Source organism: Chaetodon auriga, chromosome 11 (assembly GCF_051107435.1).
Source record: "Chaetodon auriga isolate fChaAug3 chromosome 11, fChaAug3.hap1, whole genome shotgun sequence".
In the NCBI taxonomy this organism is placed as follows: domain Eukaryota; kingdom Metazoa; phylum Chordata; class Actinopteri; order Chaetodontiformes; family Chaetodontidae; genus Chaetodon; species Chaetodon auriga.
The window spans coordinates 17,684,186-17,709,694 of NC_135084.1; the positions used below are offsets into that span (position 1 = coordinate 17,684,186).

The 25,509-nt window shown below is 41.2% G+C and overlaps 1 protein-coding gene across 2 annotated transcripts in view; it reads left to right on the forward strand.

Moving 5' to 3' along the window:
• Positions 1-25,509, forward strand: part of adam12b (ADAM metallopeptidase domain 12b) — a 73,311-nt gene that overhangs the window by 16,980 nt on the left and 30,822 nt on the right. For both annotated transcript variants that reach the window (XM_076743140.1, XM_076743141.1), the window contains exons 4-10: positions 17,585-17,663; positions 19,902-19,978; positions 21,064-21,253; positions 22,153-22,218; positions 22,973-23,044; positions 23,480-23,649; positions 24,144-24,228. In XM_076743140.1, coding sequence (XP_076599255.1) covers positions 17,585-17,663; positions 19,902-19,978; positions 21,064-21,253; positions 22,153-22,218; positions 22,973-23,044; positions 23,480-23,649; positions 24,144-24,228 — 739 coding nt within the window. The remainder of the gene's footprint in view (positions 1-17,584; positions 17,664-19,901; positions 19,979-21,063; positions 21,254-22,152; positions 22,219-22,972; positions 23,045-23,479; positions 23,650-24,143; positions 24,229-25,509) is intronic.

Below are 25,509 nucleotides of genomic sequence, written 5' to 3' on the forward strand. Positions count from 1 at the left end.
AACCTCTTAAACAAGTCTTTAGGCATTTTGATCAGCCAAGCAGTGCTTTGACCCTCAAAACCTATTTTAATTCTTCATGTCATGCTCTAAAATAGCATCTGATGTTTGTTTAACTCAGTGTAAACATGGCATTTCTTCACAGAAACCCTTCAAGCTATACAGTGTGGAAGTTACTTGACTTGAGTGCTACTTAAGGAAAAATGTGGTGAAAACATTCAAGGTTTAGAGGTGAAAGATTGCAGAATGAAAGGGAAAAAGAACAAACATTATGTGTTGGTGTGGTGGTGGAAGTGAATAGATCTGAATGCAGAGAACTCAAGAGCTTAATAAGTGTTGCCTCTTTGTGCTGAGTTATGGCAGATTTTCTGTGAAGGCTCATCCTTTTTGGCTTGAATCTGCTGAGCCTGAGCAGTTTGCTCATTTGGCAACGCTGCGCAGCACACCTGTTCCAAGGCCAGTGTGAAATGATCTCAGTCCTCACCAATATAAACACGCTACCAGATCCAATTAATAAACTGCTGTTTGTTAGCTGCTTGGCCCTGTCCCAGAAAAACTTGGCCACAGGAAGACAAGTACAGATCTACTGAGGAGAGAAATGAGTGGGGTCCACTGTGTGTGTGTGTGTGTGTGTGTGTGTGTGTGTGTGTGTGTGCGTGTGAGAGAGAGTGTGTGTGTGTTGGTGGGGGGAAGATTGTTTCCATAGGTGGGTACAGATGAATACAGTAAGACTGAATGTAGCTTTAGTGTGTGTCTGTGGGTTAAAGACAGTCAATCTCTTTGTTTTTGTACATCTTGTAAGTTTTGCCTTCATTGCACGGACACCTAAGCTGGACTGGGGTTTATCTGCAGGGGTGGTGGAGGCCACTTCTTTTTTGTCCTTGCCAGACGCTGAGATCACGCTGTCTGAATAAATGAAATATGGTATAGGCAGTGAGCGGACTGCGTCTGTATGTCACAGAATCTTGAATTTTGTGTCACCTTTACAGAATGACCAAATATTTTGTCAAGAGAAGAGTCTTGCAAACAGTTGAAAATGTTCGTGTTTGTGAATGTCTGTGCCAAAAAAGTAAGTTCAGAGTAAATGTTCTTTTGCATTATTTATTAGTTTGGATTTTGGGTTTGGTACCCGAGCAGCACATTGGGACACAGCTTAGACCAGCCTCTCTGCTTGATTTCAGTTGTAACATACTTAAATGTCATTTCGTATTAGCGTCTTTGTCCCACATGCCACTTCATTTAGAATAAGTTGTTTAACATGGCTAAAAAGGAGAAAAATGTTTTCCCATTACTCTGTCATGTTTCTTATTTTTATCCTAAAAGCCACAGGAATGGCTATGCCATATAAAATGTTCAAGGCTTGACGTGTTGTACGGTGCAAACGGAGCTGGACAGACGTGCAGACTCAAGCCAGCAGCAGCTGCTTTGAGGCATAGCATTGATCAATGGCACAGTTCTCCAGCTTCAAATGATTAATGGTGGCCGTATGGGACATTCCACATTAGTCTTGATTAAAGACTTCAATAGCACTGTCTGGGGGAGCAAGGTGAAAGGTGTGTGTGTGCGTGTGTGTGTGTGTATGTGTGAGAGAGAGTGAGAAATGGCCCACTTACTGAAGTTTTGTGCATTTAGTATTATAATGTTTGGTTTCTACGGCCCTTTATTGTTTGATTTATCTGATTTAAAGAGATAGTATTTAACTTTTAATGGACAGCGGCCACTATGACAACAAGTGACAATTATGGGATGTAAGTAAGTAGTAAAACATCCTTTAGTTTCGTAGAGAAAAGCCATAAAGTCAGAAAACTTAACTCAGTAGTGTCAGCTTGCTGACAGGACTTTAGATACCAGCTTTAGGTTCTTGACACTTCTCAGTACTTGGTGCCATCAATAGACTTTGGTAACTTTGGAGCTATTGTTCGATAGAGAATAACAAAAAATCAAACTTGGCTTTTGAGAAAATAAATACATGAAGTGAAATACTTCATGTCATGGTATAACTATACTGACAACAAAAGATTTGAGAACAAAAACAGTTTTCAGTGCTTCTCAGTCAGCAGCTCTCAGTTTCCTCCAGCGTTCTGGCAGCGTCTGAGCACTCGGGATTGCAAGAGGTCGCTTGCCAACCATTTTTGTCTAGCAAGCTGCAACAGGACACGCCCATATCTGCATGTGAGGGTCATGTCTTTTTCAAAGTTAAACTCCGCACATGGAAAACAAGTCATCTTTATAATATATTGTACTATACTGTGTATATCTATTATCTGTAAGGAGCGATTAGTGACCAGTTACTGTTTAGGACCACATGATTTACTTATTTTGCGACTTATCGTTTAGCCTACAGTTTTTAATTTCAGCCAAATTCTGGACATCAGAATTTGATCCCCTGTCGCCTAATTTATTCATAGCAGTATGTTGGATTTGTGCCACAAGTTTTCTGATAATGCTGATATTCTGAATTTAGCCTCGGCCCATGATGACATTCGAACGATTCATTTTTTTTAAATCCCACGTGGAGTTTGGTCAGTTCACGGTAAACACAACCACCTTATGTCAGGTTCACTAGATGTCTAAGGGCAGTATTCAGCTCAGAGGTGACTAATGAGCCTCATTCAGAAGTGTTCAATGCTTTTAATATTTTTCTTTGTTAAAATTGTTCATATTTAGTCATCTAGTGTCAACGCATTGATTTTTGAAATGCTGCAGACACCATTTACAGCTCTTCATCTCCATCTGGTAGTTAAATTGTCCCAGCTTTTATTTTGAAAGCAGAAGGAAGGATGTAACAGGAAAACCCTTCACCTCACCAGGTGATTCAAGGTTTCAGCTATGATTGTTATTATGACGATTCCTATTATGAATCCATGCCTTTGCACCCTCAAAGGTTAACATACAGACTGAATAACCAGTCAGATCTTTTTTGCTCATATCTATACTTCCATAACTTTAAAGCGTACAAGATGTATTGTCATCTTGGGTCACCTCTGTCCTTTTCAAGTATGCAGTCTTTGTTAAAGTACATCTTTCTTTTCAGCTTTTCTCCTTGAACCACAATGAGTTGGATGTACTCAGAGTCTAAGTAGCTCTCTGCACAAGACCATGCGTTTCCCAGTGAGAACATTTCCTTTCATTCTTCTATGGCAGGAAAGAAAAGAGGAAAAGAGTCCTTTTTGGAACACATGGCCACATCTAAACAACATCATTATGTTTTTGACAAAAAAAAAAAATCCCCATGGCAACATCCTAAGTGTGTTTTCTGTGGGAAAGACGATGCGCTCTTTTTCAATAACACAGCTGACAATGCCAAGATCTCTCAGTGTGTGGCACCACAGAGGAGGTGTATCATTACCAAGTCAGGCCAGACAAAGAGAGATCCCAGGTTTCCCTTGCAGTTTAATTGGATCTGTCAAGACGTGAGATAAGTTGAACTGTATGTGGCTCTGTCTTTCAGCGTAACTATTTGTGTGGAAAATAATTGGCTGCTAGCTTGTTTGGCTGTCAATTCTGATGCCCAGTTGGGGTTTATATGTGTAACGAGTCAGTAATGATGGGTTTCCATGTAGTCTGAATAAGCCTATTCTGACCTAATGACCTACATGATGTCAGGAAATAGATGGATGTTGGATGTTGAACACTTTGGAGGTCTCCTTCCTCTTCCTCTGCTGCCTCTCACACCAACTCTTCCATCACTCCCACTTCTTCTGTTCCCACACGTCTGTGATAAAGTTGTTGTGATGCTCTCTTCCTGTCTCGTCTTGCTGTTTCTCTGTCTATATCCAGGTTTTTCTACCCCCACCCCCAATTTCTCTTGCTGTGTCTTCCTATCCTTCCTCCCACGCTCTCCACATGCATGCTCGTGTTTTCAGTGAGCAGCTCTTCTGTCACCATGCAGCCTGAGACCCTGTCAAAGCCACCAGTGGGGAACATTGGACCTCAGGCTGCTGTTTGGTGCCAACACATGTGTACTTGGACTTTGGTGCCAAGTCTCTGTGTGACTTTACTTTGGATGCCAAGGCATTTTGTTCTGCCTGTCACAATCAATTCACGCATTATTAGAAGGTTAAACACCACTCACCTACAAGCAAGGGGTTTCTATTAGCTGTTTCACTGCACTTTGCTTCACTGCGTATGTCCATTATTCTCTGGTTTCCTGTTATGATACAGTGGAGCAGAGAAAACTGATGTCCAGTGGACACTGAATGCTGTGCAAGAAAATCATGCAAGTTAAGCTTACTTACGTCCTTGTACATGATAAACCAATGTGATATAACAGGTTAATCAGCTTTAACAATGCTGGTAGTAGTAGGTGGATTTTGTGACCTTTGGACAGTGGTAGGCTAAGATAGCCGGCTTAAGACGGCTTAAGGGGCACAGGGGGATGACCCCTTGTGCCAACATACTCAGAGCCCTCCATCAAAAAAGAAAAAGGCCATCCGTCAAATGAGTTGATCATGGCCCAACTTTTTGCTGCACTGCAATACAACATCATCAGGCAACGCAGTGCATTGGCTGATCAAACACATTCCTGGTAGATTACTTTGTTACATGAATGGCAAATTTCCACTACCTGCCCTGGCCATTGTCGCGACAAGATAACATGATTGAAGCTGTAATTGCTTCCCACTGTTAGAAAATTGGTCTTTTCAGTGTCTGATAAGCCTTTAAAGTCATTGATCTATCACTCAAATTGTCCTCCCTGGATTATATTTCATTGTCTCGCTGGTACCCAAAATCCCCACCAACGTAATACGAGACTTTCATACAGATTAACCGCAATGGCTCTAAGTCCTTTACCTGCTGCAGGCTTTTTGTCAGGTTGAGAAACAAAATACTTCGGCAGTCAGCTCTTCTCCAACTCAGAGACAAGTATGCAGAGGCAACTATGCCAAAACACACATCTTGTCTTTAAAGATGAGATCTGGCGCATACGGTTATAGTTTGAACTTTTACACATCCTGTCTGTTTGAGTATTGATCTGATTCAGAATTTCACCTCTTTTTTCCCCTTGATGACATTGTGGTTCTAGTTTTTGTTAAGCTTGGAGCGCATAGTAATCACATTTTGCTTCCTGCCATCTTTAATTAGTTGGCTAAAGAGTTTGTGGATAATGCAGAGCGCCCTTGGGGAAAGTTGCCTGGTCTTGAAGGACAATGAGAAAGGAGAGAGAGCAGACTTAGGTGTAACTTGGCGAAAAGATTAGAGTGGTAGTTTTTTGACCGTTTGGATCAGATCCAAGCATCAGCGCCAAGCTAGCTTAAAGTCTCTCATAGTCTTTCCTTCCCGTCAAGTCTCTCCCTATCTTAGATTCATTTTCTTTCTTTGTCTCCCTCGTTCCCGAAAAGTGTGATTCATTTTCCAGACCCCAGAGATCTCTGGGGAAGATCTGTATTAAGCCAGCTTTTTGTTTTGTTTTGTTTTTTTGACCAAGTGATTTAAAGTGATTTGGCCGTAAAGAAAATCACATACTTCTGACCTATAATAAAGTGTCGGTATGACGTTATTCACATATTTATGTGATTATGGAACTGGAATCAGCTTGTTTATTAGAATATGTCTGTTACGATAAAACTGCCTAAAACTGTAGCTGGAGTGCAGCACATAAAGTCAAGTTCCAGTTATTGCCCTGATTTGCTTTCAATGAAACGCATTTCTGTGCTAATGCAGTAGTCAGTATGTGGCATAATCTATTTGTTCACTGCTACAGACCTATTTTTAGTAGCCTGCAGTAGTAGAGAAGATGGTGAGGGTGTTGCCACATCACTTAGCCAGTATAGTCAGGTTGTGTTTTGTGCTTCTCTCCCTCTCTTTCCCTCTCACTCTCTCTCTGTATATGTTCATTTCTCATTCATGCGAGGGAGCATTGAGTGGAACATCTCCCAATTTTAGCTTTTAACCTTACATGTACCGTACAGAGAGTGGGTCACCTTTCAAGGGTGCTGGCTAGCGGAACAATTAGCATCCTGTGAGCATAAGCGATTTTCTGTTTGGTTTCTGAGCACTTAACAGAGAATAAGAGCGTCCAAGTGAGAGCACAGAGGTGATGCATTTGCAGCCTTGTTCACAAACTCCTTAAAAAAATTGCTGCAACTCTTTTTTGTTTTAAATTGGACTCCGTTATACCATGGTGTCAGTGGAGTGAAGTATTGCCTTTGTGTAGTTAAGTAGAAAAAAAACTATTATCCGCATTGGAGTATTTGATATTTTGGGGTGGGGCTACAAATGTTGATGGTGCATAATATCCATATTTATCATGGGCATCATTTATCTGCATCAGCAGGAAACACATCCTGGAGAGCGTGGTACATGAGTAATTACATTACATAAATACATTTCTCAAGATAATAAAATGTATGCATGAACTTTACATTATAATCCACTTGCACCATGCATTTATCAACGACAGGATGCAGCCATTAGTGGACAATCCTGTTTCACACAAAACCTCCCAGAAGCCTTCGCCATAAAATCTTGATATCAGAGCTTTAATGACAAGTCCTTTTCAAAGTAGAAATTGCTTTGTGTGTGATTCACATCCTCCTGTATATCTCAGCATGGTACAAAATGGGTCATTTGCAGTGGGCCCATGAGAAATAAGGACTTCTGCCTGAGACTGCACAGCTCAGCAGCTGTTACACTCTCTTACTGGTGTTGATTGGATGTGGTTGATCCCAGCAATATAGCTGACCGTGCTATTAGACCGTACAGGTGATGGAAGATATAGATTATAGGGATTATTGAGATTGCCCCTGAACTAATGCCACTTTTACATGAGCATTATTATGTATGTTCCAGATTCATTCAGATAACAGTCTGCCTCTCTAAAATTACATACGTATTTCAGCTGAATAATAAACACATACTGCATCACCATGCATGTTTAACTTATTGTATGCCCAGCAGCCTTTCAGAACTCTGGCAGGACACATACTGTAGGTTTCAGCACCATATGACAAACAGCTTTATCTGCAATTGGAGATTGGAAAGCTTGCATTCATCAGTTTGAAAGGTCAAGAGTGTTTACATGCAGCACACATGCAGGCATGCACACACACACACACAGGATAGCTCTATACACACATGCACATGAGAGGAAGTGTGTGTTCACAATAAATCCAGATGTGCCTTGGAAAACAAGGTGGAGAGGAAGTGCATCATGTCACATCATTGACAGGGGAAGTTTTTGCTGTACTGCTTCCATGTTGAACTTGACAACACAGGGTCAGCAGCACAATGAATCCACAGGCTGTGTGTATAAACACAGGCCAGTGGGGATTTTTTTTTTTTTTTTTTTTTTTTTTTTAAATGGACAAAAATACAGGAACATACTGTTGCTGATTTGTTGGGGAAACAAAGCTGCAGAGAAGCAGATAAATGTATACTGAAAGTGATTAATATGTTATCACTGATCCAGAAGAAAACTGTACTTTTGTAGTTTGTCTTTATAGTTGTGGAAGGTGCTTTATATGCTTATGGAAAACTTTGAAAACAAAAAAAAACCATGAGCAGGCAAATGTTCAGATAGCTGTAAACAAGCATGTAAACCACTTTACTTGGAGGTAAAACCGAAAGTACGCACAGCTGAAATGTAGTAATCCCTAATTGGACTGGAAAACTATGAAAGCAAACCAGGGCAAGTACGGGAGGTCAAAGCTGAAGCAGAATTCATGCTGTAAACTATGATGCACATCGACTTCATCTTCATTTTTTTCTTTGTCGTATTTTATTTGATCTTTGGGCTGCATGTGTTTCTTGCTTGTCTGACAATATTCCTGCTTTCCCACATCACTAAAATTAATTTGGGGAGTACAAGGTTGTTATCACTAGTAAGAATGAAGGCCGAACCCACGAAAATAAGAGTCAAGTTGTAATAAAACAGAATTATCCTTCAAGGTTTCCTCATATCTTGTGTAGCGCATACAGTCTGAGCTTGAACTCTTGAGGTTTTTTTTGCCTTCAGATTGCTGAAAGTGCTGAAATTACTCATTTTGCACTTTAGATATAAATATTCTTACTGGAATAATGTAGCACCTTTAACAAGACGTCATGCTTCGCTGTGAACATTCATCACCTCACCCTGGTCTGCAGGCAGCTTCAGGCTTTTCAGTTTGGGATGCAAAAACATTGTAAGCCTATGCCAGAGATGCAGTTCAAATTTGAGGCTTTTTTCCTTCAGCGATGAAGCGATGACAGCATCAAACAGTTGCAGCTGATGTCTGAGGTGCTCCAAACACACAACCGTCAGGCGAACGGTTGTGGTTTTGGATGTCTCCAAGGCCTCGGTCTTGTCCAAATGCAACAAAGTGTCTCAGAGTCTCTTTGCTGAGGTTTCTCAGGCAGTTTTCTTCTCTTCGCTCTTCCAGAAGAGCACAGATTTCCTCACACTGGCTGCTAATAGAGTCCAGCATTTTTTTCTTTCAGACAATTCTGGAGGTTGGTCTGCTTATAACAAGTCAAAAGTGATTTAGCATAGTCGATAAGAACAGATACTTCCTCACCAAAGACATGATCTTCAGCAGGTTTTCCAAGTGTGGTGTGCAGCACTGTGTTAACAACATGTGCTACGCAACTAAGCCAAGTAACAGTGCAAAGGGCCGCAATTTTGTTTGCACCTCTGTCAGTCACATAAAGTTTGGAGAACTTGTGCTTGCATGATGGCTGGTCTGAGGTTATCTGCCGTTTTGCGTACTGTCCCATAATCACGCCACATTTCTTCCAAACGTCAGACTTGGCCTTTGAGGATGTATTGTCCACAAATTAGTGCTCACCACTGGCTATTTTTGCCTTTGTGTCATCCATTTTGGTGGACTAGCGAGCAGCTAGCCTACATCGTTGTTGGCGGGTGACGTGCCGTAATTTTGTTGGATTTTAGGGGTCAAAAGTTTTGTTATGGGCTTTCACATTTAAAAGAATCCTGGCACCCTTGATAATATTTGCCGATTTAGATGTCAAGAATCATTTCCATTTCTGATATTTGTTCTCACCCGCTACATGCCGGCATGTACTTTATTTTTACACATTTCTGTCCCCAGGAATTTATACAAATGTATTTTTTACCTGTCATGCAGCTTTATGCAGACTACCTGGCAGGTGCCCGTGGGTATCTGACTTGATACAGAAAGAAGTCTGACTCACTGCATCAGCATCAGTGACAGATTGCGCACCCTGATCCTCATGTTAAAATGATACATCACAGCCAAGTGGAAGTTTTCATCTCCACCATGTTTGCAAGGTAATGGGGTGGAGAAAGACAGATTGTATGCTATTATCTTATTGGAGAATCAGCGCAGGATCCGTGAAAGTGTAAAGAGAGGGTTTAATGGCATGAGACGTTTTTTAAGAGGAGGGGAAGAAATGCTCCATGGGGTCTGGGACTGGAAAGCTGATGGTCTGGGGTGTGTGCAGTCAGTGAAGCGACGACATGTTATATTAAAACAGTTGTCTTATGCAGCACAAGTGCTCCTTACAGCTTGAAGTTTGAAGTCTGTGTGTCAACTTTTCAGATTTGAAAAAGAAAAAAAAATGTGGATGACATGGCTGAGAGCAGGAGATGATTCATACTGATATGCGCCAGTTACTTCATGTTTTTTGCAGCAAGAATGAAATGATAGAGTAAGACAAAAATAAAAGGCAAGAGAAGAAAAACGAAAGACAAAAAACATCTTTAATATTTCTTCTGCTCAGCTCTTAATTGCGTATTTCCCCTGAAGACAAAAAAAAGTATGGCTGAACAATGAGGCTGCCCAGGGGAGCAACCATAGATTAATTGGACAGATAGGAACCCTCTGACATTAACATTTATGCATTTGTTTACTCTTTTTCAATGAATAATAATAGGCCACCTCCCTTGAAGATCCCTAGTCACTCATTAGTTCCGGTGTGTAGCTTGTTATGGATGGGAATATTGAAGCAGCAAAAGCAAAAAACAGTTCATCTCAGTACCGGGCAAGCATACGAAAACTATTTCCAGAGGTTGTTTAGAATACTTCTTTCTCACAAACTTTTAATGAAGATTTGATGCTGCTGCACACACTTGTTATCCATAAATCAGCTTCAGTATGCAGAGGAACAAGAGCGGAGGTAGAAAAAAAAGGCTTTTTTGTCCGCTGTTTTGAGCAAATTGTTCAATTTATGGTATGATGTGTTTTCAGTATTCTGTTTGTAGAGATTAAGTGTAGAAGATGCAGACATGATATGCTAGGTTTTTTATTCGCTTCACATCAAGTTGAAATGGGCTAAATGAGAACACTGATGTTACAGATGCTTCTTCTCGTATCGCTCCAGTATTTGAATGATAATGCTCATTTTACATGTGTATTTCAGGTTCACACACTGGTACTGTTAGCTGGCTGTCAAATGAAATTATTGTTAATGTAATTATTTTTTAAGAAACAGAAGCAGATGACCCACATTAACTGTGGACGATCTTTCAATTGCTCAAAGTATTCTGTCCAAAAAGAAGTAATGATGTAATATGGAGGATTCAATGGTACAGCAACAATGCAGACTCATCCAGTCTCCTGCTGGACAATCACATTAAATCTTGGTGACTTCCCCCTCTCACAAGATACATAATGTAATAGTATTAAGAAAAAATAAATATCTGTACAGAATAAGGAAGTTAAATAAGAGCCTGGAGGAGGTTAAGAGTGGATTTGAACTCTTCCTTAGTGATTAGTGATCAAAGACAGCGAGTGCAAGCTTCTCCTTTAACTGTTTGCATTTGTCATCACAGATTGATCAAATATGTATTCATCACTCTATCAAGAGCATATTTTTCTCACCATATATAGAGAGTCTCTGGTTCACTGCGTGTTCGTCATGGTGATGTTGCCTGTGGGCACACCGTCATCATCTGGTGCCCAGAAATATTCTGCGCTGCTTTGTCAGAGTAATAAAGAATTCAAACACTCCTTTAGCGACACATTTTACATTCTCAACGCTCTGATGTTTAGCTGCAAAAGCTTGGAGCATTAATTACAACACACAGCCTCAGTGGTGCAATAAGTGGGGAGGACACAAATGCCGGCAGCTAATTTTGGACTAGATGGACAGGTTGAGCCTGCGTTATAGCAGCTGGCCGTACCCAAAGAGGAGTTAGGCAGTTGGCCTGGCTTCATGTGCGGGGTTCATTCTTACTGTAGATGAGAGCATTTTCCCTCCCGCTGATTCAACAAACTATTCCCTTTAAAGGGCGCAGAGGGAATATGACATCATGCTCTTTGTACAGTTATGAGGAAAAATATGTTTAGTGTGGGAATCGTTTTATGGTGTTAAATATTCCAGACTTGTAGGCCAGCAGCTATGAAACAGTTCATTCTCTAACAGCTCTGCAGTACCTCACTGCTGTTCGCTGCGGTGATTGCTTTATTTCACAACGGAGGGAAATAATCACATTGATACAGCTTCGGCACAAATTGCAGTGTTTGACACCTTCATTAGAAGTATCAAAGGGCTTGGAGCTTGACAACCAACACTTTTTAAATCCTTGTTCTGCACCTGCAGCCTGGCATTTTTACCCATATTCTGTTATCAATTGTGAAGACTTTTTTAGACTTTGCAGTAGTAAAAAGCAGCGCCGGTAAAAAGAGATGGGTGGCAAAATAAGAAATATCTTGAAGCATAAAAGATAAGGTTACCATAGACGTGCTATGAAAGAAAATAAAACTCTTTGGAGATGTAAAGAAGATATGTCAGAGGGACAAGGCTTACCCAGAGGACAGAAACCGACTCTGGTGATCTGAGTTCTCGAGATTCTCACATGCTAGAAAAATGTCTGACAATTGATGCACAAGCCCACACTATACAGCATTTATCCTACATTTACAGTTAGATTTATCTCAAGGACTGTATCTTATACAGTTACACCTTTCACTGTGAAGTGATCGGGAGAATGGCGCAATCCAATATGGGTACCTGCAACACATCAGCATCATCAAAATGTCTCCTCTTAGAGAGATTCTGTTTATTTCTAACAGTCACTGACCATCAGAAGCCCCGAGGAGAAAAATCATGTGATCTCACTGTCACTTGCAATCATTTCCTATTAATACTTTTCATCAGCACTCATATATTATGTTTCATGGGGCCTATAATCTTCATTGGTGAAGAGTGAAGAAGTCTTGAAGGAGATCATATGATCAGTGATGTTGCTCCAGCAGGAAAATGCGTTTATATTTTCCCATGAATGCCTGTGATTTTGGTCATTTTAGAGTGTGTGAGAGCGGGAGAGCTTCCCCGAACTGCATCACTATTCTATGATTCATCATTCACAACTGCTCTCTAGTGCAGAGAGCCTTGTTTCTCCCTCGGCGGTTTGTTTTACTGATGTGATGATTTCACTCGCCGTGGGCACCACATCACACGCAGAGTTTTGAAGCCTGAGGCGAGGGGCACAGACAGAGAGCGTTGTTGGAGTGAGTGTACCCTCTTGGTGATTGAATGGCAAAAGGCAGGTTTTCATTTGGATCTCAACTGAACATCAACTATAAAGCAAGTTGTAACGCTCTTACTCGTCACTGCTGCCTGTAAGCTGTGGGCCTGACCACTTGAAGACTGAGTCACTGGTACATTTGTTTCTGCAAGGCCATTTTGGGTCTTTAATCTGTAAAAACTCTCTTTTCCCTATGATGGGAATCTTATTTGGTGTCCTCATCTTGGCTTTCGTGAACTCACTGTGGAATGATTTAACAAGCTGCTCTGCTGACTTCTACTTAAACCAAAAGGGATCTTGACTTAAGGAGCCATCTTTGCTTTGGTCAGTCAATATTTAAACAGGCTCGGCCCATCAGCCTGCTTGTTTGATATTGGTCTGCTGCATGCTAAAGTGTTTGTATTGGAAAATTTTAGCCTGCTCTCTCATCCATGTGACTTTTTGCCACGCTAGCAGTGAGACTGCGACAGTCAGACGGCCTACCGCTTTGATCCAGACTGAAGAGGCTTGACAAATGTACAGACATTCATTGTCCCGAGATGATATATCCCATTGACTTTGGGGATCCACTGACTGTTCCTCTCGCACCACTGTGAGGTTGGCATATTTGGTTTTGAGGGAAATGTCTCAAAAACTATTGGATGAATTGCCATGAAATTTGGTCCTCAGGGAAGAATCCTTGTGACTTTGGTAATCCCCTGACATTGTATGCAGTGCCACCAGCACATTTTCAGTTTTTCAGTTTCCCAGTGAAATATTTCCACATCTGTTTGATTGATTGGCCTAAAGAATGGTGCGTGCATTGTTCCCAGAGGATAAATTTGCCTGTCTTTGGTGCTCCCCTGGTTCAGTACAAAGTGTCTCCACAATTATTGCATGGAGTGCATGAAATTTTGTACACACATTCATGTTCCTCAAAGGATGAACTGCAACAACGTTGGTGTTTCTAGGCCCAAAATCAGGTCCAGTTTGTCTTTAACCTTAATGACATTCCTGTCAGCCTCAACTGAACCTTGTATCTAGTGCTAAATAGCAATTGTTGGCACGTTAAATTAAGATGTGAGCATGGTAAGCATTGCTAAACAGCTAGCATATAAATGTTGTCATTTTGAGCTTGTTGGCATTTAACCTAAGTTATGTCTCACGGGCTGCAAGTGTGGCTTGACACCTTAAATTTCGTGGAGAAAATTGACACCTATAACGAAGAGGTTCATTTCATGCTCTCACAGCCTACAGTTATGTGGTTTGTACCAAGAGGAGCACAAATATACATAAGTGATCTTTTACAGAGCCAGAGAAGCAGAGTGAAGGAAGGCACTCCTCTAATTCTGCAGTTCATGGGATTTTTCTGTTTTGCTCCCTCCACTCCTCCCACCCTCGTCTCTGTCTCCGTGGTTTTCTGTGGCTTTGCTGGCTTTGTACACTCCGGTGCACCCGCTACAGCCAAGCCTAAGCTGAAGGGACATTGAGCTGTATGTAAATCAATTTGGAACGCGTCCGTATGTGGAAATAGAATTAGACTTGTCAACCACACCTCTTTAGTTCCTCCTCTCCTCTTCATCTCTCTGTCCTTCTGTAGAATGCTCTTTTTCAAGTTAGGCATACAGCACCGTAAGTAGCAGCTATAGGAAGGCTTAGGGTTAGGCTCGTGGGGTAGAGGGGATTAAAAGAAATCACTGGTTAGCAGTCTTCAAAGGAAGCAGAGAGTCTGCAAGAAGAGCCACATTTCTCTCAAATGGTTTCACGCTCAAGGGGCTTTGTGTAATGGTAAATTATTACATGAGGCATGGAGTCACATATATGTAAATGAGTGCTTTAAATTTGCACAGAACATTGTACTCTCTGGATGCCTGAGAAAAGGATGATATTAAAAACACTGATTCATGTAAACAACGTGTGACACATCCAGTTTGGGCTTCATCAATTATGCCGTTGTTGCGAGCCCGTGTCTGCTGGGTTTGATTTGTTTTGTTTTGTTTTTTTTCCAACAGGACTCACCAAAATGCGTTCGGTTCAACAACAGTTCTATCTGCCGTGATTTCAGATATGACAGAAAGTCATATTTTTTCATGCAGCAGATAAAGGAAGCTGGGGTTTTTGTAAGGTCCACTGTAATGAGTTTTTCTGCTAGTCCTCGTCTGCTTGGTCCCTGCATTGTGCTCATCATATCTCTGACACTCATTCATTCATAGATTTTTGTGTAGGATATGTGTCAGCATCCAACTACGTCAAGAGATGGAAAGGGAGCAGGAACGTATATGTCATCATGTATGAGGCATCAGGGATCAGGGAGGTTAAAAGGATGACACAGAATCACAAAGATCCACTTTAACACCTTGTAAATCAAACTCCTGATTATCAAACAGTCACAGGGTGGACAACATACTTGGCTCTAAGTATGGAAAGCTAACAGTCAGTAATTCATGCCATAAATGAATTTTCTGAGAAATTTAATTAATTGTGAAGAGCACTTTGTTAGATGCTGAAGAAAAGAGATGGGAGATTATTTTTCAAGACAAATAACAGTGTTTTTTGCCTCCCGGGGTGCTATTAAAGAGCCCCTCATCCATCACAATTAACCTGGGCGACTATTAGAGAAACATTAATTAGATGTTAGACTGTGTCTAATGAATCGCAACACACACTTAGGAGCATTGAATCGATGGTTATTGACTCAAGCAGTTACAGGAGATTTATATAATATTTCTGGAAGTTATCAGAAAAGTAAATAACAAGCAGAGGAGCAAAGGCGCACAGTCCACAGGGCACCTCCTAAAACATGCTACTGCTTGTTCTGCACTTGCACTTTTTGAATGAATTGAAGTTGTGGGGCAGAGATTGTCATCCTCCTCATGTGGAGTCAAGGGACATGTTAAAAAAGAAGGTCATTTTGAACATCCGTAACAAGCTCTGCATTTCTGATCCATTCATGAATTTTACAACCTGTCTCTTATCATGGAGAAACTGAAAGCAGCACTTGGAGGATTCACGCTGGGTTTCTGGGGAGAACTGAGGCAATTTTCAGTCCAGTTCTCAACTGCCGTTCTCCATCTAAATTGCATTTGATTGGCCGCATGTTCCCCTCAACAAAAATAGGGATGGAGGTGGGTAGTTGTTGCTAAGAAAGGAGGTGTAATCACATGGAAGCATTCTGAGTCAAACTCAATTTCCTTCATTGCTTTTAGTTTAGTGGAAAAACACGACCCTCATGTCTTGGGTGCCGTGAGGATGACATTTTCTACTGCCTCTCAATGAAAATGTCAAACTCATATCTTTTTTTCTTTTTTTTTTGAATGCGCTCAGGAGAAAGTAAAACCAAGGCCTGTTTTTTTTAAAAGCTCATCCTCAGTCAGGTTTATTCCTCTGTACGTGGACAGTAAAAGGGCAAAGAGCGAAACATTAAAGCCGGAGAGAAATGTGAACCGAGGGCATCATATCATCAGCAGGGTCACTTTTCAGCTGTGTAAGATACACAATACCAGCTAAAAGGTAGCCAGAGTGGGCAGAGGGAAACTCTCTTTGAACACACAGTAAATATTCATGGTCCCATAAACTCTGTACTCTTGCCAAGGAGTTGATTGCAGGCAGATTCCACCGTGTAAAATCTGCAGCTTTAATAAAGTATGCGTGGTAGTACCAGGGGCCACGCTGCCCTAAGCTGGATCTCCCAAACATGCTCTCAAAACACAGCACGGGAGCATTTGCTTGGAATTACCGCTCACATGACACAAATCCCATCTTTACTGCAAACACATCCAGTATTAGAGCATTTTGATTTTGCCCTCCTTTCGTCAAAAACATCATAGTATTGTGTGGATGTTATTTGCAGGTGGCTGCTTAACATTGCTGCTTTTGAAACACTGCTTTCGCAAGGTAAGTATAACATATTTGGGGAATTTCCATCAAGCATTGAGCACATTCTGATGCGTCATCCATTTTTAATGAGACATACCGGGCCCTTTAAAGTGATTACTGACTGCTGGCTTATCGGATTTGGTTTAGAGCTTGCTAATGGCATGATAAGGCACATTAAAGTGATAATAAGTATTTAATGAAGTTAAATGTGGTCAGGCGAGGGCCACAGAGGATGGATCCTTTTTGAAATAGGTCAGAAAAAATTAACTTTAAACATACAGATAAGATTTTAATTGTTCCTGAAGTATGGAAAAAATAAGTTACTGGCTTCATCTGCTCTCATCTAATTCTGGTTTGTGGTTCATGCAAGCTGTGTGTGATGGCAGAGCGGTTTGGGATACGAATGGTTCCCACTGTGATTTGGACAAACACTGCGTTCCAGTTCTTTAAATCCCCTCCATCTCCCCTTCTGTCTTTATGAGTCTGATGTTTTCTGCAGAACAAAAGTCAGCCAGTTTGATACTTTTCTGAAACTTTTTGTTTTGACATGACAGTCATTCACTCAGCCAAAACGCCTTAAAGTGACCAGATTAAATTACATTCACCTTTTGTCCACGCTGTAATGAGTTTTTTTTTTTTTTTTTTTAGATTTTTGCACAGGAATCTTAAATCATGTCACACAGAGTTGTCGACAAAAAAGTCACGTTCTCACTTGCTAATGCTCTCTCTTTCTCATTCACACACACACACACACACACACACACACACACACATTCACACACATCCTGAGATCATCCTGCCTGATGTCAGTGCGATTATGCAGCTGCAAAAGATGGGTGTTCCTGCTGCTCCTTTGCCAAGGCTCGGGGTGGGGCTCACTGTGTCCATCTGCTTATGGCCTTAGGAGCAAAACCTACACGCACACACACACACACCGTGACAGTTTAAAATATGTCCACAGACACACACACACACATATATGCATAGAAACACACATGCACAAAATAATTACCTCAGCAGGGATTCTACTCAGTCATGCTGAATGCCAAGGGATTCAAGGGCATGTACAAATCACCTAATAAATTCACAGAAAATCAAGTCCCTCCTTGCCTCTGAATGCTAAGCACTTCGTCCACATTATCCCCCAAATCCTCACAAGCAACACTGAATCTACATAAAAAGTCAACTAAGGGTGCAGTTTTCTTAGCAGTCTGAAAACACAGAGTTTTTTTTTTTAATCCATTCAGATTCACACTGTGTTTGATGTGTATGTGTGTTTTTTTTTTTTTGTTCTCTTCTTAGGGGACTTTTTGCAAGCCATTACACTGAGACACATTACCGGGAGGATGGAAGTGCAGTCACCGGTGCTCACAACTTCACGGTACAGTGGCACTCGAGTGCTTTTGACATTTATGGTCGAGTTGACGTGCAGCGGTGCTCTGCAGTCACGCTGTAAAAACTGACCCTTTAAAAATGTTCACGTAGACAGATGTTTTGTTTTGTTTCTGCTCATACACGATCAGTAGACGATGATCTACGCTGTGTTTTATGCATTAGCTCAAAATCTAATTTAGGATGAAAATAAATGGTGTTTAATTGATGATTGTTTTTTTAATCACTACAATGTGGTCCAGTGTGTATTGGAAAGCCTCTGGCTGTTGCTGAATGGTACCTCTACCCTGTGGCCTACTTGTTGATAAGCTGTGTTTTATGCTGGCTGTTTTTACGCCAACATTGCCATCAGGATTTTATTATTGAATCCCCTTTTAGCTGCTGATCTGTCCCTGCCTACTTGTTTTATTGTACACTGTATGTACGCTAGCTGTGTAAAGCAAACAGTTTTGGTTTTTTTTCAGCTGGTTTCTTGAAAATGAAGGAATGTTTCAAGTGAATTTCAAGCTCTTCTCAAGGCCACTCACTCACTGAGGCACTTGTTGAACTCAGTTCATGTGGCTCACAAGAGAAAATCCAGGCAAATTTGATTCTTCATTCGATGATGAAGGTATTTTTATTTCAAGTTAGGTAGAAAGAAGGTTTCACTGCATGACGACAGTAATTTGTAGCAGGAGGAGGGATAACCTCTCTGTGGCACCAGAAAAACTGTGACTTTGAAAAGAGTTTTTTTTTTAAACATGGTTAACAGTCTCTTGTCCTTTTGTGATAAGTTGGACTGAAATCACTGTTTTACTGAGCAGCGGTGAGGACATTTTGTCAGGTCACTCACAGCTTGGAGGAGAAATGTTGGATAATTCAGCAATGACTGACAAGTCTATTTCCCTCAAAGTTATGCAAACAGCGTTTTTCACTCTCTCCCTCACCTTTAATTTTGTGTGGGAGGATGTTACAAGCGCTGCATCAAGCTGTCAAATAGACATACTGTATTGTCTTAGATAAGCCTCACGCAGCTGCACACTTCCAGTACCTGCTGTCACTGAACTCAGCAATCAGCCATGTGTTAATCAGGGATCAGTGGAAAGACGTGTACTGTAAATAAGCTCCACCGGTCTGTGAATCATCTGATGAGACAAGAGAACCTGTGAATATGATGATTTTTCTGCTATTTCAATGTTTGCTACATCCACAAAACAATCCTGAGCAGGAACTGTAAATCAAGAGATAAATCAAACCCTTAACAAGGAGCAGCTTTACGGCGGGTCAGTCAATACAAAGACACTTTTCAAACCCCCAGAACTTCATTTTAAAATCAGACATGAAGGGGTTAACCAACATGTATTTTATCTCTTCTGCCCTTTGAAGCTTCATCTTCTGAAAATGAACCTAGGACTAAATATTTCACTTTGAATGTATTTACCCACTTTAAGAGTTGAGGATCTTATATGGAAGGTGAAGTAATGTAGGTCAAGCATAGCCTAAGCACAGAGCCTTTGTAGCTGCTCTATTTTTATACTTAATGTAGTGAATCTCCATCCCGTCACCACCTGGCTGGCTGAATTGTACTGTAGTTGTCAAACAGAAGTTGCTGGAAATGACTGTTTGGTTTTTTTGCAACGATCTCACCCCAAAGTGTCCTCCTGCAGTTCAGTATTGGGGATGAGAAATGGTCAGCGTAGTGACTAATGACAGTTGATTTAAGAGGTCTGGACTGCTGCCTGACAGTAAATGGAGGTCTGTATTCCCTTTTAATGAGAGTCGCTTCCTCTGCTTTCCTTGTGCTCAGACAACAGTGTTTCCACTGTGTCTGAGGGGCCTTGAATGTCCTCTTTTGCCTCTACTAGACCATTCTAGTGGAATAACGATGGTAAAACAGTTACCATATTACTGTCACCGCCCATCCGTGTCAGTTTTCCTGCTTCTTGTAGGTTGCATTAATTTCAAAAAGGCCTGTTTGCATTGAGACGGAGAGGAGGAAGGGTTGCTCGACAGAGTTTACTCATTCCAGAGGACACACCTTAGGACAGCATCAGCACAGTTCCGCTGGATCTTTGTCCTCTTTCGCTCTTTTGATGTCACATAAGAGCAGTGACAAGCAGCTTTTGTTCTTTTTAAATGTAATACATTTTTAATTATGTTATCCAGTGGGTGAAGCTTTCGTTGCATAAAATGTTTTCATCTACAGTATGTAAAAGGCTTTTTTGGATTAACAATTCATCTCTTTTAGAACAACTGCTACTACCATGGGGAAGTGCAGGCACATCCAAACTCTGATGTCACCCTCAGCACCTGCTCAGGCCTTCGGTATGGAACGTAGCCATCGTTTTGCATTCAAGCAGCATCTCAGCACTGCCCTTTAACTGCCATTTGCCACCGCTATGTTTATATTTACTTAAGTCAGTCTGCACAGCAGCCCATCGCTCTTAAGCCCCTTAAGCGCGCTGTCAGTAAATTGGTGTGTGACTCGCAGGAATAGGAGAAAATGTCACACCTCATTGTCTTTGTCCACCGAGGCATCCGGTAAATATCTGCGCTCGTTTTGGCAGTAATTGACATCTTGCTGTTGCTAATGACCAATCGCAACTGGAAGATTTGGGCAAAAAGTCTTAACATACACAATGTCATGTTCTGCTTAATTAAACAGCAAGATAATGTTTTTGGACTCAGAAAATGTTTACTTTCCCATGGCAACCTTTTATCAACAACAGCTAATGACAAAAAGCATTAAAGTTTAATTTGGGGTAAATATTATTCATTTGAGGTAAAGAAGACTGACACACTAATTGTACTGAAGTTATTTGTGAATTAAGAGCTTTGGTGCATAAAGACATGAGGAGTTTTAAACCAAAATCGAAAAAGTTGGCCACACTTTATTTTAAAGTACACATATTCACCATTAACAAGTTGCTGATAGGATGCATATTAGTTCCATATTGGCTCTTTGTTAGTCATTAGAAAGCTCTTTTTAGCTTTATTCTGCGGTTAGGGTTTTTTAGGGTGAGGCTAGGTTAGGTTATTTAGATCATAATTCATGCACAACTTCCTTACTTACTGTCAATAAGCAGCAATTGGGAGTTTTTTTTAACAGCAAACTTTTAGTTAATGACCTAATAGTTTTAGAATTTGGTCATGTCAAAAATTTGCATTGCTAAGAGCTTTATAATGACTAATGAAGTGCCAATATGCTACTAATATGCATGCAAATAAGCAACTAGCTAATGGTGAATATGTGCACTTTAATATAAAGTGTTACCAAAAAATGTTTCAAAGTTTCATTTGGCGTAAGTGGGCTTGTAGAAAATAGGAGTCACATTCAATCAAATTCTGCATTTGAGAGGTTGGTTATGCTTTGAAGCTGTGTTTTCGGACTTGCGCTGCTGTCCCTGCAGAGGCTTCATTGCACTTGAAAACAAGACATTCATCATTGAGCCGGTGTCTGGCCGTGACAACTGTGCCCACTTCATCTACCGAGTGGAAGAACTCAGACTGACCCCAGGAGACTGCGGCCACGGCTTCAACATGTCCTCTGTTGCCCCTGAAAACCACATCAAAAGCCCCTTCCAATCCTTCCACACCAGGGTGAGATTAGTATAATGTTTTTTAGCGCAAATCTCGTATTAGAACCTTTGGATGTCGCAATTCAGAGCTATATTGTCATCAATTTGAGCATTTTTTTTGGTCATATTTTAATTGTCAAACATTTCTGAAGAGTAAGGGCAACGTTCACTTGATGAAAGATAAATGGACGTTTGAGGAAGGATCGACAAATTGGCAAGCCAGCCAGTTTGGATAAGCTCCCAGAGGGTGCTGTGTTGGGCTTGACACATTTTATCTGCGCTTAAAGCCCAAAGTCGAGGGCCCATGCAGGTTTGGCCAATGATTTACATGGAGCAGGTGCAGCATCCATCTGCCACTATTCCCAAGCATTAAAAACAACATTTGAGTCAGGAAGTGAAACTTACCAACATACAGTACTTAATGACCCCTGAGTAATATTTGGGTTTTGTGGTTTTAGAAGAATATCAGTTCCACCTTAACGGATGGGACAGTGGGGCAAAAAGATCATTGAATATGGCTGTATGATTTGCTTTTGTGTGATGTCCTGGCTTTGGTAAGCTTTGCAATGCTAATAAGCACATAAGATAAAATTTGGGATGATCGATACATCTACCTGTATGCTAAATATGAAGCTGTAGCTAGCAGTCCATTAGCTTAGCTTAGCAGAAAGACTGCAAAGGGGGTGACATCTGCCGTGGCCATTTCCAAATGTAACAAAATGTGTAAATTTAACCTGTTAATGAGCTTTAGAGGAGCTGGTAGGTAGTTGTTTTCCCCATAAGCTAAGCCAAACAGCTGCTACCTGTGACTTCACTTTTACCGTACAGACCTTTAAGATAACTGGACAAAAGGCCTGACAAAAAAAATTTCAGTGAATCTTAAAACATTTCTAACATGCAATATCTCTGTTTTTACTTCAGCATAAAAGGCATGCTCAGAAGACAACCAAGTACGTTGAGCTGATCATTGTTGCAGACAACAGAGAGGTAATGCATCTACTTTGCATCATATAGTGTTTGAACAACAGCAACAACAAACTGAAAGCACAGCAACCCTTTATGTTAACAGTAGGAAAAAAGGCAGGGTAAGCTGTAGTAACAGTAGAGCAGGTCCTGCTGGGACTGCAGAATTAGGTCAGTGTGCAACCAGCAGTGTGGTCTTGTGGCAGAGGCGTTTTGACAGGAAGTGCTGAACGATTCCCCAGCGGACCAGACAGGAAACCGGAAAAAGCCGCGTGGATACAGAGGAGTCACCCGTAAGCACTGACGAGCTCGTTGTGGGGTTTCCTCTTGGCTGCCCTCTGCTAATGCCACCAACCTGAATAGAAAGAAAGGAAATGAAAAAAAATAGGAAAAAGGAGAAGGGATCAAGTTCAGGTTCACATTTGAAATCCAGCAACAATTGCAGGTGGATGCACAGTAGGTTGGAAATAGAGGGCTGACTTGGATCCAAAGCTTTGCAGGATGTCAGATCTGCCAATATACCTGCTCCCTGTGGCCGTGCCATTCGTCTCTCTAACACTGGGAGATTTTTCTAGATCCAGATGGTCACAGCTTGACAAGCTGCTGAAGACACAGAAAACGTATTGCCTTTACGGGTGTTCTGTGTTGTTTCATGCCTTTTAGTTCTGACAATCACTGCAACTGCAATCATTTATGTCTTAACGCAGCACAGTTATGTGTGGGTATTGTTCAAATGTTTTCCATTTCTGCAGCTAATTGCATGTCATTTTGTTTTCAGTTTCAGAAACAGGGGAGGGATGTGGAGAAGGTGAAACAGAGACTGGCAGAGATAGCCAATTATGTGGACAAGGTAAAACATCATCTCCCCTTTGCGCGGGAGGGATAAATCACCTTTTTAAAATAGAAATATTGCTGGCAGCAGAGATTAATGGGATGACTGGATGATATATTAATGTCCTACTAAAACAGCTGCTTTTAGTCTGTCTAAAACCTCTGCCAGGGCTGCAGATCTATAGCTTGCAGATATAGTAGGCACATGGATTTACATAAGGAAAGCACGAATAGAGACATGAAAAAGACATCTGATCGTGTCAGAAACGTGATGCAGATGCACACGGGAGAGGTTTCAGGGCTGTATGTACTGTAATTCAGTGAACTGAGAAACCAGAGGTAAACAGCTGCATGTCTCACACATCTGGTTGAAAGCCTTTTGATCGTTCATGTAATCTAAACTCTATTTCTATTCACGCTCTCTCTCGCTGCTCACCAACTCTCTCCCCTTCAGTTCTACAGGGCTCTGGACATCCGGGTGGCCCTGGTGGGTTTGGAGGTGTGGAGTGACTCTGATAAATGTCCCATCACCCAGGATCCCTTCACCACCCTGCACGAGTTCTTAGACTGGAGGAAAGTCAAACTGCTGCCCCAGAAACCTCACGACAATGCCCAGCTCATAAGGTAGACTTTGAATTCAACAGAAGTGAGCCCAGAGAGGAACAAACAGATCCTTGAAGGGCCATCAGCCACAAAATCATTATACTTTACATTATTTCTAACCATTGTCCAGAGGGTGCCTTTGTTTTTTCACATTTCCCACCCAGTCAGCCATTGGTTTCCATTCATTTTGTTGAATGTACAACAGCAAACTAACTGTTTACTGACAGCAGTTTTCCGAAGTTGCTGTCATCAAATTTAGATAAGCACATATTCGCAAAAATCATTAAAGTTGATGAGGTAAAACATTAAATATGTTGCCTTTGTACCATTTTCAATTGAGTAAAAAGTCAAAAAGATTATTGTTTGAAGTTAATACGGTACATCTAACCCTGGTACAGAACTCATCTAAACCTTGTCAATGCTTTGGAAAACAAGCTGCTGTAATGAATTCAGACTAGTCGTGCAGATTTTAACAATTTAAACAACACCCCACTTCTGTCCTCTGTCTGTTGCAGTGGGGTTTACTTCCAGGGCACCACCATTGGCATGGCGCCCATTATGAGCATGTGCACAGTTGAGCAGTCTGGAGGCATTGTCATGGTGAGTGTAAAAACCTCCTTGCTGCTCCCACTATGCCTCCACCCTCTTCTTCCTCTGTGTAGCTTGATTGTATCAGCGTGAACATTTTGCAGATGCAGCCGGCCCGACAATCCAGACGTGATTTACACAGAAAAGGTGTCCGTCGTTTGCTGGAAGCGCATTTAGCGACAGGTCTGGCAGGAAGTCCTGCTTTTAAACATAATGATATTTGTGCTGGCGCTCCGTCAACAGTCATGTCCTCATCATTACCACAAACACCCATGTGCACAAAAGAATATGTAGAGATATACTCTCAGAAGGATTGGACTGGAGACACGCACGCCCTTGTTAGGTCAATTCGAAGTCTTGCAGTCATTCAATCAAGCGTTCTTCCGACATCTCTAAATGGGTTGGTTTGGCACTGGGGTAAACAAAGGCCACAGAGTTTAAACAAAACCACATTTACATTTTTATGAGATGTGATAAATTGTTTATGCCACACATTTGAATCAAAATGCATATTTTTACTCACAGCTGCACATCACCCCAGGTACGCTAAATTATTACACATAGTAAATTAGCTGCCTGTTGGGCTCCTCTTCCTGCTTTAGCACTTGACACACATGCCAATTCACAAAGTGGTTATCAGCCCAATGCTATTACGCCCCAGCCCAGATGTGCTTCCCCCATTAATAGATATGTTTTCTGCTGGCCGCAGCTCCTCCAGATGTTTGTCTTCCCCATTACTTACAGATGGCAGATGGTTTGGCCCCAGATTAAAGGACCATGTAACCAGTTAGAGGGCGGTCAGATGACATGAACCATTTCTCAAACCGTACACTTCCATGTGTGTTAATCAGACTCAAATCCTCTATTTAGTCCACATGTTGGTACAGTTTATGTGTTGAAACCTTATTTATTTTTTAAAGTAAACTCACATGGGTCTTTATGTGTGAATGCTTAGGTTTAAAGTGTGACAGCAAACTGGATCCACTTTTTTTATAGGGTATTCTTCAAGTCTGGGACTTATTTTCTCACATGGCTGGAAAAGATATCGGAAAGACTATCAGAGCATTTCTCCTAACCAACACTATCAAATTCTCACCATCACAATAGCGGCTTATAGCTGCTTCAAAGTAATGACTTTGGCTTTCAAGAGTTTCATACATTTCTGCTGACACCGATGTTAGACTTTTTTGTGAGGAAGCACTGAACTATGAGTTCCACGCACACACATAGTGACACACTGATAAACATGGCAGAAGCAGAGGAAAGTTTTCCCATCTTTCTTGTTAAAAGGCA